Consider the following 17914-nt stretch of genomic DNA (forward strand, 5'->3'; position numbering starts at 1 on the left):
ATGTTCTTTTGGTACCCTATCTTTAAACTTTATCGACAGACTAATTCTTGATAGCTTATTTTGGTAAAATTCCTCAAGATCTTATTCATGGGTCAACTCAACTGGATCTCTTATCTTAACTCATGTTGGGTTCATAACTTTTCTGTGCAACTTCTTAGCTTCCTTACTCAATCATCCTCTAGATAATAGACTTTAGTACTTATAAAAATCAAAATAATCATCGGAAAGGTAACCCAAGAATCACTTTTGTTCATAACTTTAACACTTTAAATTTCGAATAATCTTAACTTAATTAGTGATCAACCACAACCTTATGCTCGTTTGGTACTCCTAACGTTTATATTATCCCTAAAGATTTCACGACCATCAAAATTCCTCAAAACCATTCATATCCATAAAATCTTTGAGTTCGCACCGTGCTTAACTTTAACTTCTTCTAAAATATAATGCTTAAACTTTGCCTGGTCTATCTAGGGTAGAAAACTCATAACATGACATGTGACGATAAGCATAAAATCAAAGGAAGTTCGATTCTAAAGCGAGAGAGAGCTAAATCAAAATAATATCAACGTTGGCGTCATCTTGTCCTTTATCATGTGATCTCTTACGTATGTTGACGGGCGTGATGGATTTAGCATTGTTGTTGTTTCGTTCATGATTGGTCGAGGTTGATGTTCCGGTATTCGTTGGAGGTGGTTTAGGACAATCTTTAACGAAATGATCTTTTCCTCGACATAAATAACAAGTATTCGTTTTTCGCACGATATTCGCTTCCATTCGTTAGAGCATGTCGAAAGTTTCGAATAGTTGATCCATATGATTTATCTAGTCTTTTAAATTCCATCGAATTGGCTTGCAATCATAGATTGGTGGATTCGGAGGTGAAAACTTCTTAAATAGTGACGCTTTTCCGTTCGCATTAGTAACTTTCGTTTGCCGAGAATCTTTGACAAATTCAGTTGACAACGTACGTGCAGTTTCTTAATCGTTCCATCATCTCCTTGGGGTCTTTTATAGGTTGGTCGTCATAGAAATCATCATAGGAAACATCATTGTGCGAGACGTCATTGTGAATGTTGCGCTTTGATGTGAGCTCCGTTCGTGGCATCGTTGGTAAGTTCGATAATCGATATTTCACATAACATATTCAATCAAGAAAACATCGATAACATAAGAAATGAATCCCTTTTATCCCGTGCGTTCCTACGCTCACACTCATTTCATTTTAACTTGACTTGATTTTAACATATTCTTTTTAACTTATTCCTTAAAACTCTTTGCTTAAAGCCTATTGAGTTCTACTATGCGCAAAACCCGTAAGGTTTAGCACTTATGGTCCAGAACCTTTGCTCTGAATACCAAACTGTAACGCCCCGACCTCTAAATCACTTATTAAAGCATAATAAGCAGCGGAATTAACCTAATTTGGTCGGGACATTACCTGCCGTAATTCCGTCTTGGAAATTACAAGGAAACATCATACATAAGCCATAAAAACCTCCAATATAATATAATAATCCTCTATATTCTCAAAATAAAAGTACATAACTTACTAAAAGTCTTTAATTAAACTATTATAACTTTAAGCATAAACTAGGTGAATTTTATTAAAGTGAAATTCCTCGCCTCTACTCGTTTCCATCGATCCCCGCAGTACCTAAAATGGAAAACAAAACGGTGAGCCGAAGACTCAGTAACGACTACCCTAGCAACGTAAATTCATTTCAACTCATTTTATTTAATAACACAGGGAGAATATAATAAGTAAAACATTTAATAAAACATCATATTCAATTCATTCATAATCTTTTAATGAAAACATCATTCATAAACTTTTAATTAACATGCTAGTTGTTGGCAAGTACGAACCGTGAAGGAATTCTCCACTGGGCCTGGGCCCATAAGAGCCTGGGCTCATCGTAACATGGGGCCTGGGCCCTGAGCCTGGGCTCATAAACCATGGGAGCCTGGGCTGGTAATCCATGGGTGGACAGGTGTCCGTGGTGCATGCATGACCGGTAGATAGGAAGATGGTAGTTTATATACCGCCAGACAAACCAGTTCTTTCACTTTCATTTATCATGTTGTATGTAATTTTACCAAGCCTTGGCTTGTATTTCAATTCGAAATAACATAACTCATTTTATATCATAAAACATCATTTAGATCCTGGGATCCATAAAACATCATTTCATTCAACGCATCATATAAACATTATTTTATGAGAAAACTCAATCAAATCATATTATAAAGAATAATTCAAACAAATCATAATTCATTCCCACAATCCATAAAACATGTCAAAACATTTAATTCATAAATCCAATCATAACGTCATAATTTCGTAATACATTTATAAAGGGATTGCGGGTACTAGCAATAGCCGTTACCTCAACTGTCGTTTTATACTTCCCGTCTGATGGATCGTTCTTCCTGAGCTCCAAGTCCGATTTCTTTCAAAATATTAATTTATTGAATTAGTACTACAACGATAAATAACCTAAAATCGATATTTTATAAATGATAAATTTTATAAGTAAAGAATTTATAATTAACGAATTTTAATAAAAAGTACATTTTCGAAATTTAATGAAAATATTATTAATCGAAATTTCAATCGAAATATATTTTAAATTTCCTAAGCCGATTTTAATGAAAATATTACGAAAATATTAATTAACTCAAATTTCTGTCGAAATATATTTATATAAGTAATTATCATTTAAAATCTTTATTATTAACATAACAGTTATTTAGGACTTAAATTAAATGGTAATACTCACTTTGGGATTTTGGGCCTAACACATTTGGGCTTTAATTTGAGTAAAAAAAAGAAAAGGGTACAAAGTTCCAATAAACTGGAACTCGTTTCTTTGGGAAGCTGGGCACGAAGCAGGGCACCAAGAACAGGGGAAACGGACGAAGAGGAGGGAGAGAGGAGGGAGGAAGGAGGCTGGGGTCTGGGTGGCTCGGTGCCGCCCGGAACTGCGACCAGAGGTGACGATGATGTTGGTGGTTGTTTGTGGCGGCGCGGAACATCACGGAAGGGGAGAGGGTGGTCGAGCAAAGGAGGGAAAGGCGAGGGTTGTGGGGTGGTGGTCGGCTGAAGGTGGCCGACACCTGGGTGGAATGGCGGCGCAAGCAAGCGCCGGTAATGCGACGGTGAGGGTGGTTCACGGCAGCATGATTAACGATGAAGAGGGGAAAGGGGCGAGCAGAGGAGACGAAACAGGGGAGTTTGAGTGTAGGTTTTCGGGCTGGTTCTGGGAGCGGCGGCTCGCCGGGGAGTGTGGGGCGGAGATGGATTTGAGGGGTGATAAGATGGTGGTGGTGGTGGCGCAGCGAGGGGGAAAAGAGAATGGAAAGCAGAGGAGGGTAGGGGAGTTGCGGGCAGGAAAGAGGGAGCAGGGGGGACGGTGGGGTGAGTGTGGTGGTGGTGGTTGACTGAAACAGCCCGACGGTGCGGCTGGGTGGTTGGATGAGGTGGTCAAGGTGGTCACGATGGTGGTTGATGGTGGTTGCAGTGGTCGTTGATGGTGGTGATGGTTCGAAGCAGTGAGGAGGAGAAGAATTGAAAATCGGAATTTGTTTTTGATTGTCTGATGTTGAATTTCCTGAAATGGAAATGCAATTTGTATATTTGTATTGAAAAGTTTGCTTGGGGTCCAAGGGGTGAACTTGGACTGAATTGAGGGAAAGAGAGGAAGGAAGGAGTTGCTTCCTTCTTCCTGGTACACGTGAAGAGCAAAGAAAGAGAAAGAAAATGAAGTTTTGGTTCTTTTAAGGCATTTTGTTTTATTTTCTTTTGTCATTTCACTTTAGTTAGGCACAAATTCAGAAAAATTGATTTCTATTTTTAGGAAATTAATTTGAATAGAAATGTTTAATAAAAATTATGTTTTAAAATAATCCTTTATAAAAATATCGTTAACGAAAAAAATAAATTTAGTTTTCGAATAAAATAAGAACGTTCCGAAATTATTAAAAAAAAATCCGAAAATAATTAAAATTAAAAAAAAAAAGATCGTTAAGCTCGTAAATATGAAATTAAATTATAAACTGAAAAATAAATCGTGTAGCAATATTAAAAATTTAAGCGAAATAAAACTTTGTTAATTTAAAAATAAATTTCGAAATCAGGATTTAAAACGATTTTAAGTAAAATAAAAATAATTAAGCATAATTAATCAAGTTTTAAAAATTCGGGGTATTACAATATTAAAGTAAAATAGTGGGGCGATTTTGAATAATGTGGGGCGACTTTTAGCGCTCCACTTTTCATATCTATGTTCAAATCACCAACTGGGTCTTCATTAACTCGCAGGTATATTTGCCAACTCAATTGATTTTTTTTTTGTATACAGTAAAAACTCAATTGGCGATTTTTACTTAAAAAAAGGAAACTGCGTATTCCAAGAATGTTGACAACTTCTAGCATTAGCAGAAAATCGATACTCGTACTACATGTCAAAACATATTCTTACGGTTCATGAAAATGTCGAACCGGAATTTTTGGTTACCGAATCGAATTAAGTTGAATCGAATTAAGTCTTGGGACAATTAACCATCCATGAACCTTAAATACATGTCGCACTGTTGTTGCTCATTTTAGTTTAATTTAGGCAAATTTGTTAGAAACCACCTTTTAAAATAGAGATTTTACGAGAAACCACCTTTTAAAAAATATTTTGCGAGAAGAAACCCGATACATAAATATTTTTGCCAGAGACCACTTTAGCCGGATTCGATAATTGACTATTTTTTCCAGCGTTGACTTTGCACGTGACCTTAAAAAAAATCGTTTTTTTAATTTCCCCTCAATTCTGCTATGTTTTGCCGCTTCTACGATGCAGCCTTCGCTTCATTATTCTCCTCCTCCTGCTTAACTCCTCTAGACTCATCCATGGCTGACATCCCAAGTTGATGGTTTTGAGAATATAACCTACAAAAACTAGTAAGTTTTCATTTTCTCTCTCTTCCCTTTCCATTTTGTTTAATTTTCTCTATCATATTTTCTCAAGGATTTCACTCGTTCTCCCCTGTGCCATGGGTTAAGTTAATAAAAAAGAAAGCTTCATCATCAATAAACCAAGCTAGGGGAGGGACCAATTGCGGTATTCTACAAATACCCGAGTACAATTAGTGCTTTAAAAAAGTTAGGGTTTTATTGAATAATATAATATGAAATTGGATTATTATATAAGTTAATCTTGATTATTGAAAAAGAGCATTTAACAATGTATTATAATCTTGATTAAATAACTTTATTCCATATTTTAATTGGGTTTTTGATATTGTTTAGTGTACTGTTGGCCGATTTGTTGAATTCAAAATTAGATGGTCAATTATTATTAATATGAAATATGTGTATGTTTGTATGCTTGTTTCAGGTTTATGGTAGAAATTATCATTGGTTTAAATTGATGGAGTCGGTTAATATTATTTGCATACTCATGAATGGTACCAAACGCTGAGACAAGGTTTTACTGCAGACATATTTGGGCCAATTTTAACAACAAGTTCCCTGAAGAGATTTACAGAGAGAATTTTTGGAAAGCTACAAGGTCATCCACAAAGGTATCTGAGTAAACTGGTCAATGATTTATATTTTCATGGACTTTAGTGTGTCTAACATAATAATGTATTTATACATTTCAAATTACAGCATCATTTCAACAACATATGGAGGCAATTAAAGGTTTGAATATTGAGGCATTTAAATACTTAAATGCAATACTGTCTTGCAATTGGTCAAGGCATGCCTTCCGTACAAGTTCCAAGTCGGGTATGCTTCTTAACAATTGTTGTGAGAGTTTTAACAATGTGTTAAGAAATGCAAGGTCCAAACCTATACTATCCCTAATGGAGTGGATTAGGATATATGTAATGAAAAGATGGTCTCAGCCGAAGGAAACCTCACCCTTGTCAAAAATCCTGTTGAGACCGGCAGCAGCAAGGATAACCTCCAGCAAAACATAGTGCAAATTGGGAAGCCAGCTTTCGGGAACCTTTGGGTTGTCGGCTCGAGCCAAAAACTAAAGCAAAAGATTATGGTAATCGCCACTATTTATGTTCGGGGCGCGCACCTCAACCATGTCAGGATCAGGATTCACAAACCACTTCGGGGCACGTTAGAAATTGGGATGCTTCAGATTCGTTGGAACCCGAACGAGTAACCACTCCCCCTTCCATTTATGATACAAACTGACGTAAGGATGAGTCGTAATATAGGAGGGGTCACCCTTCTTCTTCGCCCTCCTGTTAACAATGCTCCACCAACCATACCCATTGATACCCGCAACAACATTATTCTTCACCAACTCGTGAAGATCCCTGAACACGGCCACTGAACAGGGAAAATTGATGAAGTCACACACCCATCGGAAGCCGATAATGTGTCTGATGGATTTGGGGGTGAGTTGGGCCAACGAGATGTTGTATGACACCAGATCCTCCGCCGCAAATGGATCCAAGGGGAACTGAAGACCATTCTCAAGGTGGTGACTGTATACAACAATAAAACCCCTCGACGGGTGAGTTACACGAGGACGCTCTTGATCAGGAATCTCACACTAGTACCCCAAAGCGTACTGGATTCCATATAGCTCCTCGGCCCGCCGATGATATGCGCCCTTCTTCGCCTTCACCAACCAATCACCATCGACTGACTTACCCAACGAGCCAGTTAGTTAGGAAACCTCATGCAAGATGGGCGCGAGCTTCGATTCCGGATCCGCTTCCTCAAAATACTGAGGATAAGCACGACGCTCCCCCGAAAAACCAGCTTATTTACCAGACTCAACACGAGAAGATCCGCCAGACCCACTGGCAACGACGTCCTTCGAAGCGTCCCAACCCTGAGAGGACTTCTTCGGCCTCACCAAAGGAATATCAGCTTCTGGACTTTCACTGGAAGATTGGAATACGAACTTGTTCTTACCCTTATCACCAGCCATGGTCGGAAACCTAAGTTCTAGGGCTTAGAGGGTGGGGTAGAGAAGAAAATGTAGAAAAAGACGAAAATTCACAAGCAAGTTACCTTCTTCCGAAGCGGAAATCGCCGATAAACAGAATGAAGCAAGTTCCCGAAGAGAAACTTCAACCAAAAAGCAAAGATCTGAAGAATTCAAACGAGTAAGATCGCCGGAATTTGAGAGAATTCTGAGAGAAAAGGGTGTGAAATAAAAGTTTGAAAAGAATGTTTAAGGCAGGTATTTATAGAGAAAATAAAGAAACCGCTTAAACTTCCCTCAAAACCCACACCCACGATCTGAAGATTTTGAACAGGCTTCGACACTTGTCATCAATGCGAATTCAAACCACCTTTCTTGAAAAGAGGCGGGACTTTTGGACTTCTCCAAGGTACCAGATGCATACGAATACTCGTCCATTTAAATCATAAATGGTCGGGGTCTGGGGGCATGTCGTTTGGGTGCCCAATTGACTCCAATTGGGCTTACAGCCCAAAAGGCTATAATAACAGCATAACAAGTCATTCTCATCAAAGGCTAACCATCCAACCATGGCCCATGATCCATCAAGTAATAAATGACCTAAGGGCATTTACTACACAAATACTATAAATAAGCCGCCAAGGCTCAACACTCAAGGTACGTCCAATTTATTGCCTTAACACTACTTTCTAGAGAACTCTCTCTAGAATCCGAACCAAGTGCTTACTTAGGCATCGGAGGGGTTTCCACGGAACACCCCCGAGGCCAGTTACTTTGTTCATTGTGCAGGTATCTTCGGCCACTACATAATAATTCAAGCTAGATCTTCTACATCAACGAAAGGGCCTTCGATCCGAAGCCCATTGTTTCAACACCGGAACAGTAATATAATTAGATGATCATGAGAGGTACTTTAAAAGAATAAGAACATATATATTGTTCAAAGGCTTAACAAAAATTCCTAAACAAGTAAACATTAACGTACTTACTTTTATTTTTGAAGGTAAAAATTAGTTCATGAAAAAATAGTCATACGACATCTACAATAGAAATCAAAATTAACAAATATAAAACAATTTGGATCAAACAAAATTCTAATCCGACAAAACCACGATGTAGATGAGATCTGACAATGATGAATACCCTCTTTCACATCGCTGTTTGATACAGCCTTCAACGAGGGGGTCTTTCGATCTGCTGTAGCTTTGGTATTGAATTAAATCCGATTCAGTTGATTGTAGACGTAAAAATGACATCCGTTGTAACCCCGCACAAATCTTCATCAATAAATCAACTTTTCCTCCGAAATTAAAAACATGGCCCCAAACTCTCACAAGGAGAGAGATAAAACCCAATAAATGGGTACATATAACCCAATAAATGGGTAAAAAATCTCTCCATTAGAAAGAGAATGGAGTTTTTATTCCTAACATGAAATCAAAATCTATGAAAAACAAGAAAAAGGGGGCTTACCACCAACCTAATCCATTAGGTTGGTGATAACCCCTTGAAAATTAGGGTTTTTTTTTAACGTACGTACTTTATTACTTGATCTATATCGTCATCTTTACGAGCTACTTTATGTACATGTTTGGTATAATGTTTTCAACTATTGGAAATGAAATTAGTTAATCCATAAAACCTATTGTTTGGAAATTGGAACGGAATGATGGATGCAGTACGTAACACAGTTTCTAAGAGTAAGTAATAAAGTTATGACCCTCCTCAATCTTGTGAATTATTATACACCTCGTATCCATGTTATTAAATACGAGTCTGGGTTGCACCTATCATCAAGAGAGAGTCCATTTTACAAGACCTTAGTATGTTTCATCTTAAAACCATATGATAATATAAGGAAGTCGCATGTGGTTTCATGGGCCAAAGTGTCTATTATCATTCTCTCTCACACGTATCCCGTTTACTTGACCCATAATATAATACAATAAGGTTTTATTTGTAGATCTGACACTAATACCACCTTAAATACGGATTTAGATGACAACTTGTTATCTAGAGAGAGTCCACTTTACATATCGACATATCGTGCGGGAATGTGTTGATAACTAAAATCAAGCCGGCATGGCCCATGGGACATACGTCGTGCTGGTGGGCAACACTAGCCCGCTTGGCCGCATTCCGGCACGGGCCGTGCCCATTTCTTGGTCTTCCCTCTAAAAAAACTGAATAAACCCCCAACTCCCCAAGTCACCAACTACCAGGTCTTTCCCTCTATTTTCCCTCTTCCCTCCTGCAACTACTCTCCTTACCTTATCTTTACTCCACCTCCCTCTTCTCCCCCAGAATTCCAATTTTCCACTCCAAATTAACTCCCAAATTCCCCCAATTTCAAGAACACTCAACACAAAATGAATTCAAATCAAGCCATTATAACCTACCGAGCAATTCCAGGCCTTGAAACTTGCAATGTGACTTCTTCACCCATCGAAATGGCAGATTTTAAGCACCCCAATTTCAAACCCAAATGTTTCAACAATGGCTTCGCTTGTATTTCGATGGCGGCGGCGACTGCGACTGCGAAGAAGGAGGACAAAGAGTTTGAACCCAGTATGACCCAGTTGCTGGAACACCCACTGGCTTTGCTCGCGCTTGTTCCCAGAGACGCTGCCCTTTTCGCCGCCGGCGCTCTTGCTGGGGCTGCCGCCAAGACTTTCACTGCCCCGCTTGATCGAATTAAGCTTCTCATGCAGGTTATTTCTTGTTTTTCTTTAATTTTTTTGTTTGAAATTTTGCCACATTTATTTGAATTTGTTCAATTAAAGAAAACAAAATCATACTGTATATAAGTTGATTCATTATTTCATTTGTGTTCAAAGTAATTTATTCATCGTGGTTTACATGAAATCCACCAAATCAAATGGGATTGACTTGTTTTTAGAAGTGAGTGGTATAATCTTAGATTAATTTCTTTATTACAAATTTAATGCTCGGATTATAAGGTGCAAATCCACTTGGAATTATGTTTAGTACATCACATGTAATTTGGATTATTCTCCAGAAAATTCCCTTTAATTTGAAGCTTTCAGGGCATCATGCTCTCGGGTGTAGGTTCTAATTTTTGCTTTTCTTTGGGTGTTCTTTCTGGGTTTTATGAAATGAGCGATATGTTTTTATCTTATTTTTTGTGGGATTGTAGCAGTTGCTCCTGAGAAAATTTCAATATTGATTAACTTGTAATCAAGGTGGAATTGGGTGTGTTTTTGTCGGTCCGGATTTTATAATAGTTGGGGGGATGGTGAATTTGATGTACGATTAGTCTTAGTAGTTAGTACTTAGTAGTCACATTGATCAATGAATTAATATGTAAATCAATCTCAGGTTGTTTCACGTTGTTGACTAATGAAAAGGCTGTTTAGACAATTTTGCGAGTCAGTTCTTTTTGTTAGTGGCCTTGAGCTTGCTTAAACCCTTCAATTCATGGTTGTCTGAAGTTAACTACCTGATTTTGTTCGAGCAATGTAAATTACGCTCTAGCATAAGCTGTTGAGCATGGTTGCAAGTCTTTGGCCGTTTTTTCTGGTGTGGCATGGCTCTAACCTTCATAATGTGATATGAATATATGATCATGTTATATTCATGGGAATTTGTGGCCGTACCTTGGGGGGCATTTTATTTATTATATTGTGGGGATAATGGTAGGTAATGGGATGACATGATAAATTAGTGCTCAAAGTATAATAATAAAATGGATTTGATTAAAAAGTAATCTTGACATTTTGCTGATAACCAGCCTGTTCAAATGAATACGTATTATTTAATCAACCCTCTTCCGAGATTTTGATCCTCAAGTTGTGTTATCAAATTATAATTGCGTACTTGTTAAGGAGTTTCATTATGCTCCGTTCTGCTCCTTATGTATTCATTTAGTGCAATCTGAATATGCATGCCTCTATCTCTGACTAAGAATCAAGGCCTTAGTTCTTTATTAAATTTTCTTTTGGCGACCTTAACCTTAATTTTGAAATGTGAATAAACTTTTACAAAATGCATATGGACAATTAAGAAAAAGGTACTCTGTAATTGGAAACAAATAGGGCGTTCATTAACTATAAGAAACGGGGGCCAATAAATTGTTTGGTACAAAGTCCCTGGCTAATGATGTAAGGTGTTCGGAGAATAAAATTAACAGCAGGAAAAATCTTTGGTAATTGTCTTTGGATTATTAAGTTTCTGAAACTAACCTGGCATCCCATTGCAAAGATTCCGTAGAGGATGAAATGTTTTACTTCCTTTCTTGCAGAACCAATGTGTTTGCTATTAGTTTAACTAAACTCCCTTTTTCTGTCCATACTAAGACAATTGTTATTTGTATCCCGTACTCGTGTCAGTCAATCTGATGCAAACTGATTACAAAACAGCTATTGGTCATGTCCTTCTACAGAAATGGTTCCTTCTCTTGATCTCTATGTCCTGTAGAGGCTTTGTTGTCCATCCATTCGACAAACTTACATTATTTGCTTAAGATACCCTATTAACTGGTTATTGATATTGGGCATTTTGGTAAGGAATTTGAATGTGAAAAGGTCATTTGAAGTTAGATATTATCTGCTGTATACCTGTACCACTCATTTTTGTTGTAACACTGAATTATTTCTCTATCATTTCACATTAATGGAGGGTTGAAGTTTCATTATTGGAATTGTATTATGCTTAAAGTTGCTGTTTACCATTGTATATTTCTTGCAGACTCATGGGGTGCGAGTAGGCCAAGAAAGTGCAAAAAAGGCTATTGGATTTTTTGAGGTTTGTCAGCTTTTGTTTAATTGTGTTAGCCTGTTATTGCTGATTTTTACTCATTGTAATGTTTATATTAGGCGCTTTGTGTTTGTTTAATCTTTCAGTTTGGTTATGCCCATGTTTGATCGGGTTTCATAGGCATTCCTCTAGAGAAAAATTTAGCCTTTTTTTTTCAAGGAAGGTTTGATTTGGGAATACAACAAAGCATGTTGCTTATGGTAATCGGAAATAGTATATTGTACGGGCTGTCCAGTCTCTGTATTCTGTATGATGCCTTGTGGATTGTGCAATATTTTTGTTGCTGAAATATTGCCAAGTATAAGACCTGTGTAAGTTCGTTGGCAGATTCCTTGAGGTTAAAAAAAGTTGGTATACTTTGTGGTGTGTTAATAGTAGAGCTGAAAAACATGTCGTGTTCATGTCGAATATAAACTGGTTGGAGAACCTCAATACTAACCCAAGCCGTTTAATAAACGTATCGTGTCGTTTTGACCCGTTTAGTTAATCCTGTCACAAACCCTTGACGCTTACCCGTTAGTTTCGAGTCCGGTCCCGTGTCGTGTTATCGTGTTTTTTCTTTAATGTTGACTCCATTATAAAGGTTTATCACCAAATACATTAAATTACTGGTTGTTTTATCTTAGGCGGGTTAAGTCATGTGACCATGTCAGTGTCGTGTTGAAAATCTCAACACTAACCAAACCTGTTTAATTAAACGTTTCGTGCCGTATTGACCCGTTTAATTAAACGTTTTGTAAACCCTTGACACTAACCCACTTTTTCGTGTCTGGTTCGTGTCGTGTTATAGTGCCGTGTTTGATTTTGCCAGATCCAGTTAATAGGCATACTAGCATTAGGCATACTAGCATTTATGGTTTCTGTTGCACAGAGAAGCCATAGAAGGTTATTCTACCGTAAGATTGTATTGTTTTCTTAATTCTTACAGTCAAGTACTCCACAGTCCACATGGTATTTATGAAATAATATTCCTCTTCCTTTTATTTTTCGGTAGAGTGTTTGTGCATCCACTTCGATTTATGGCGCTATATTTATAAATTTCAACTGAACTTTTGCTAAGCCAGTCCAACTGCTTATTGTCAAACTTCTAATTGGCAGAAGGGTCATGGCTTTACAATTGCTGTTATAAGGGGGGTTGACTGTGTACAGACTTACGCCATTAACCCATCAATAAAGGAGAGGTTTAAAATGACCCTTAAATTCAGTATGCAACTCAGCAACTAGCATTTCTTACTTCTCAGTAACTAAGGGATGCATATTGTTTAATGAGTCATTTTATCTAGTACTCTAGTCCACTGCACCACAAGTCAAAGAAGCCTTGACATGGTTTATGGATAATAATGAGAAATTTCTGAATAATATTTGCACTTAATACGGGGCATCCTGGTGCAAAAAATTTCTAGAAATAGGGATTCTGGTTAGAAACTTGCCAAAATTGAAAATTGGGATGAATTTGAATGGGTAGGACTGAAACTTGAATACTTTGTCTTGGGAACTGGAGACCTTGTCTCGCCTGTTAATTCACATGTTCTAGAATTTTATTTCCCAGGCTATAACTGTGGTAGGAAAGGAGGACGGCATTAGAGGGTACTGGAAAGGCAACCTTCCTCAGGTTTTTTTCCTTTGGATTCAGCTGCTGCTTTATTTTCTAGTCAGTTAATATTGCCTTTTCCCTAGTGCAATAGATTACTTATTTTATCTTTTACAGGTTATACGGGTCATACCCTACAGTGCGGTACAACTATTTGCTTATGAGAGCTACAAGGTGATACTTGAACCTTTCATGGCTGTTACTATAGTAAATTATCTTTTCAGTTGTTTGATATACCTTATACTTGGGACCTTCAGAAACTTTTTCAAGGAAAAGATGGGGAACTATCGGTTTTGGGAAGACTGGCAGCTGGTGCCTGTGCAGGCATGACATCAACCCTTGTGAGTTCATTAAGTACTTGGATCTTTAAATTTCATGTACTTGCTGTTGAACGATATCCTTGCGCTCTTCACTTAGGCTCCGTTTGGTTTAGTGTAAAACGTTTTTCGTGCAAAATGATTTTTCATGGAAAATATTTTTCAAGGGAAAACACAATTCAAAAACAGCAATGGGGTAATGATAATGATAATGATAATGATAATGATGATGGAAAACACAATTCAAAACTAGTTTTCCTTTATTTGGTTCCTTAAAAGAAAATGGGAGAGGAAGGTAAAGATTGAGGGGAAGAAGGGAGAGGGAGAGGGAGGTTAAGGAGCAAAGGAGGAAAAGTGGTTTCCCTCCTTTTCAAATTGAAAAGGATTTTCCACCTTTGAGGGAGTTACGAAAAATTGTTTTTAATCCCTTGCCAAACCAAACAACGTAAAATGATTGAAAAGGGAAAAATCATTTTCCATGAAAATGTTTTACACCCTACCAAACGGAGCCTTAATGATATCCCCCTTTCTCATTTTTATAACCCTTTGAACTATGTGTTCCTTGAATTTAGCTTGTATTATTAATATATCTAGTGAACTACCTTAACATTATGATCAAGAACCCAAGTGAAATATGGCAAACTAGTTTGTTTTCTAGAAATCTGGAGGCCCGTCTTTTAGAAGTCTTGTTATGCATACTAAAACATGACACTCTATCTCTTTTTAGGTGACTTATCCTCTGGATGTCCTGAGGTTAAGATTAGCAGTTGAACCAGGGTGCAGAACCATGTCTCAAGTAAGCCTGCTGAGCTGGTTGTCTTCATAATGGGGGTGGTTAAATCTTCATATTTCTAAATCCTTCAAGGTACTTGCAGGTAGCCTTAAGCATTCTGAGGGAGGAAGGCATCGCTGCTTTCTACAATGGTCTTGGCCCTTCTCTTATTGGAATAGCACCTTACATTGCTGTGAATTTCTGCATATTTGACTTGTGAGCTTACTTTTTTGCTGGTACTCTCTTTTGCCTCTCATGATAGAGGTTACACTTTGGAGTATTTGCAGTTAAATGGGATGTCACTCTTTTGAACTATCAGGGTGAAGAAGTCCTTGCCAGATAAGTACCAAAACAGGCCTGAAACATCCTTAGTAACAGCTTTGGTGTCAGCTACGCTTGCTACACTTACGTGCTATCCTTTGGATACCATAAGAAGACAAATGCAGATGAGGGGTACACCATACAATACAGTTCTTGATGCCTTTACAGGTAAATTTTGTGATGCTAATTACAAATCAAAGTTCTGTCAACTGTGATGGACAGTTGGACAGAATCATTGACATCCAGTTAAGTGTCATATTTGTGGAAAGGTGCATGGATACATGATATGGGGAGAGAACTAAACTCCTTTTGCCTACTACATCTGTCAGAAATGTCATCCGTATGATAGTGTAAATTGAACAATTAATGTTAAATCTGAAAATACCTGATAATCTTAAGATAATACGTTATCATTTTTCAGAATAGTCTCTGTCTGTTGTGATCTTGGGCTTTATTTATATTCAACTTGGTGTGATTTACTCTAACCATGTGCTTGGACAATGGTTGGTTTGACATGTGAACTGATGAAGATGATGCAAGTTTTGCAGCTCCAAGTTATCTAATTTTCTGTTGGTTGTAATGGAAAAGTGACCTACAGGCTGTGTTAATGCAATTCTATGAGAACCACTAAGATTTACTTCATTAATCAGCTTAAGAATTTGCAGAGTTGGATGTGAAACTTAAGTTCGATTTCCTGGAAGGCCAGAAATCAATTAACTTTAGCCATCTTGCACTCTTTTAAAATTCTCTGTATTCTCCATTTTGTCACTTGTGCTAAGTTATATTTATCCGCTGCTATTCCTCCTTTATGTTAATAATCACTGTCCCATCTGGATAGTCTTTGATCACTTTGCATTTTGAAGGTATTTTGGAGCGTGATGGCTGGGTTGGACTATATAGAGGCTTTGTCCCAAATGCTTTGAAAAACTTACCAAACAGCAGGTCTGTCTGTGCACTTGGATTGCCACTGTCATCTTCTTCTTTTTGTATTGTGTTCAACATCTCGTTAAACTGCATCAGTTTCCCTTTATCCCAGCAATGATACCGTTACAAGCCTGTTTGGCTGCGGTAATAGGTTATGACTTTATCACCGTTTCCACCATTTATTACTGCATACCAAATAGGTTGTTTATTCTCTCATTTTTTGTGCATCTAGTTTTGTTGATTCATTAGCAGAAAGCTTACAACTGCAATATTGACCCATATGTGATATTGATTGAAATTCAGATAATTTACTGTCCCCCCTTAAATCTGATAATTTCGCAATGTTTTCTGGTTGCAGTATTCGGCTTACCACCTTTGATACAGTCAAAAGTCTAGTTGCTAAAAGCGAGAAAGAGTTTCAGAGAATTGTGGAGGATAACCGTAAGGAAGCAAAAGCAAGTTCAGCTGACTGAGTATTTGCTAGCTTATACATGAAATACCAGTACCCATTTTTGTAGCCAATTTTTTTGTAGAAAAGCTTTCTGCCATTAGTACACTTAAGGCAGTACTAGGGCTGGTCATGAGCGTATTTTGCTTGGTTGTTAATGTAGGTTGGGTAGAAGGTTTCTTCCTTTTTGTATTGTGTAGGGAATGTAATGGGATATGCTTTTGTGTAGAATCCAACAGGATTGTCATAGAAAATGAGTTAATGTGTAGAATCCAATAGGGTTATCATAGTAAATGAGCTTTTCTGTTTTGCAATTGCATTTCTGAAAATTCAGACAACATTATTGATTCATTCAGTCCATTGAAATTGTTGTTTTTGTAGCTCTTTGCCTCTTTCCTTGCCGATATTTTTTCGTGCTATCAAACACCCTTTTGATTAAGTCGCATTTGGCATTCCGTTTGATTTGTACATTTACAGCATAATTTATGCCGTAAGCCCTTTGGAATTTGGATATTTGCGGTAAATTCCCATAACCAAAAAGTAACTTTTGTCAAATGGGCTAGGGCCGCACCCATATTAAGGAGGAGGAAAGTTATCCAATTTGAAATTAAGAAGAGATTTCATCCAAATAGCAATTTGTAATGGATGAAGCAGCTTATCAAATTTATAAGTTAGTTATTATTTCTCATCTTATTCGATGTGGGATATTTTACAATGTGTATTTTATCACGTGATCTCAACAACCAAATCTCCTATGAGTGTGTTTGTTCAGTGTGAAATCTGATGGGAATGAGAATTGATTTCCCAACTTGGTATACTTCGTATTTCTCATGTTTGTTAAGCGGGAATGGGATATAACAAGAGTTCGGGTATGAGAAATGTTATGCTCAATTCTTTTGATTTATATTTTCAAGGCAGTGAGTGGGAATTTGATGAAGAGAATTGAGAAATGAGCAAAATGTCATTCATGAGCAATATTGCGTGTTTGAGTAATTTTATAATGTATTCTCAATCTATTTTCCATCACTACCGAACATGGAAATACATCAAGTAATTTCAACCCACAAATTCCTATCATCATCATCTCACATTCTATCCCTCAATTTCTCATTTACATGTACCAAACTCTCTGTATAATCATTTTATTTTTATAGAATTGAAGCAGACCCAAAAGAACAAATTAAAAATAAAAACGGGTCAAACAAAAAAGACCATAGAGTATGAGTCGGTCAACCAAATGGGTAAATGACCATTGGCCCATTGGCTCACGCCAGTCACGGCCCTCAGCCCCTCACCCTATCTGAGACTTCTGAGTTCTGAGTGGCTGTACGATACCAACACGGAGACATTAGGTAACAATAGCCTAAACCAAAAAAAATCGAGAAACTTTTGTGTAAGACCGCCTCACAGGAAAGACCGCCTTGTTGGCAGTCTTGCTGGCAGCCCAGTTGGCAGCCATGTTGGCGCATGTGATGACGTCATGCTGACGTCAGCATAATATTTTTTTTTGAATTTTTTTTTTTTTGAATTTTTTTAAAAAATTTTTTTTTTAGGAAAAAAAAAATTTAGATTTTTTTTTCAGGCTTAACTAATTGGAATTCAGACTTAACTAATTGGAGTTCAAACTTAACTAATTGGATTTCAGGCTTAACTAATTGAATTTCAGCCTTAAACTTTTTCTTTTTTTTCCCGATTCGAAATTTTTTTTTTTGAAATTAAAATTTTCAATTTTTTTTTTGGTACTAACTAAACTAGTGTAAAACATAACTAAAAGTAATAAAATCATAACTAATTGAATAACAAAATAGTTAA

The 17914-nt window shown here is 37.2% G+C and overlaps 1 protein-coding gene and 1 long non-coding RNA gene across 2 annotated transcripts; one reads left to right on the forward strand and one right to left on the reverse strand.

Annotated features, from left to right (window-relative positions):
* Nucleotides 1–1379: 1379 nt before the first annotated feature.
* Nucleotides 1380–3672, reverse strand: LOC130464221 (uncharacterized). Its single transcript, XR_008924568.1, has 3 exons — nt 2784–3672; nt 2391–2453; nt 1380–1657 (listed from the first exon to the last, which is right to left on the reverse strand). It is a non-coding gene; the product is annotated as an uncharacterized lncRNA (long non-coding RNA).
* A 4913-nt stretch (nt 3673–8585) lies between these two features.
* Nucleotides 8586–16482, forward strand: LOC110784979 (probable envelope ADP,ATP carrier protein, chloroplastic). Its single transcript, XM_021989424.2, has 10 exons — nt 8586–9664; nt 11661–11717; nt 13279–13341; nt 13438–13494; nt 13578–13661; nt 14365–14433; nt 14513–14625; nt 14729–14898; nt 15594–15672; nt 16013–16482. The coding sequence occupies exons 1-10, from the start codon at nt 9323–9325 to the stop codon at nt 16125–16127; spliced, it is 1149 nt and encodes a 382-aa protein (XP_021845116.1). The 5' UTR covers nt 8586–9322; the 3' UTR covers nt 16128–16482.
* The last annotated feature ends 1432 nt before the right edge of the window (nt 16483–17914 follow it).

Source organism: Spinacia oleracea, chromosome 6 (genome assembly GCF_020520425.1).
Source record: "Spinacia oleracea cultivar Varoflay chromosome 6, BTI_SOV_V1, whole genome shotgun sequence".
Lineage (NCBI taxonomy): Eukaryota > Viridiplantae > Streptophyta > Magnoliopsida > Caryophyllales > Amaranthaceae > Spinacia > Spinacia oleracea.

What these genes read in the sequence shown, in the direction of transcription:
- LOC110784979 (XM_021989424.2), top strand. Translation starts at nt 9,323, where the DNA reads ATGAATTCAAATCAAGCCATTATAACCTACCGAGCAATTCCAGGCCTT. An exon ending in AGGCTATTGGATTTTTTGAG is followed by an intron (nt 11,718 to 13,278) that starts GTTTGTCAGCTT and finishes TTTATTTCCCAG; the next exon opens with GCTATAACTGTGGTAGGAAA. An exon ending in TTGCTTATGAGAGCTACAAG is followed by an intron (nt 13,495 to 13,577) that starts GTGATACTTGAA and finishes TGGGACCTTCAG; the next exon opens with AAACTTTTTCAAGGAAAAGA.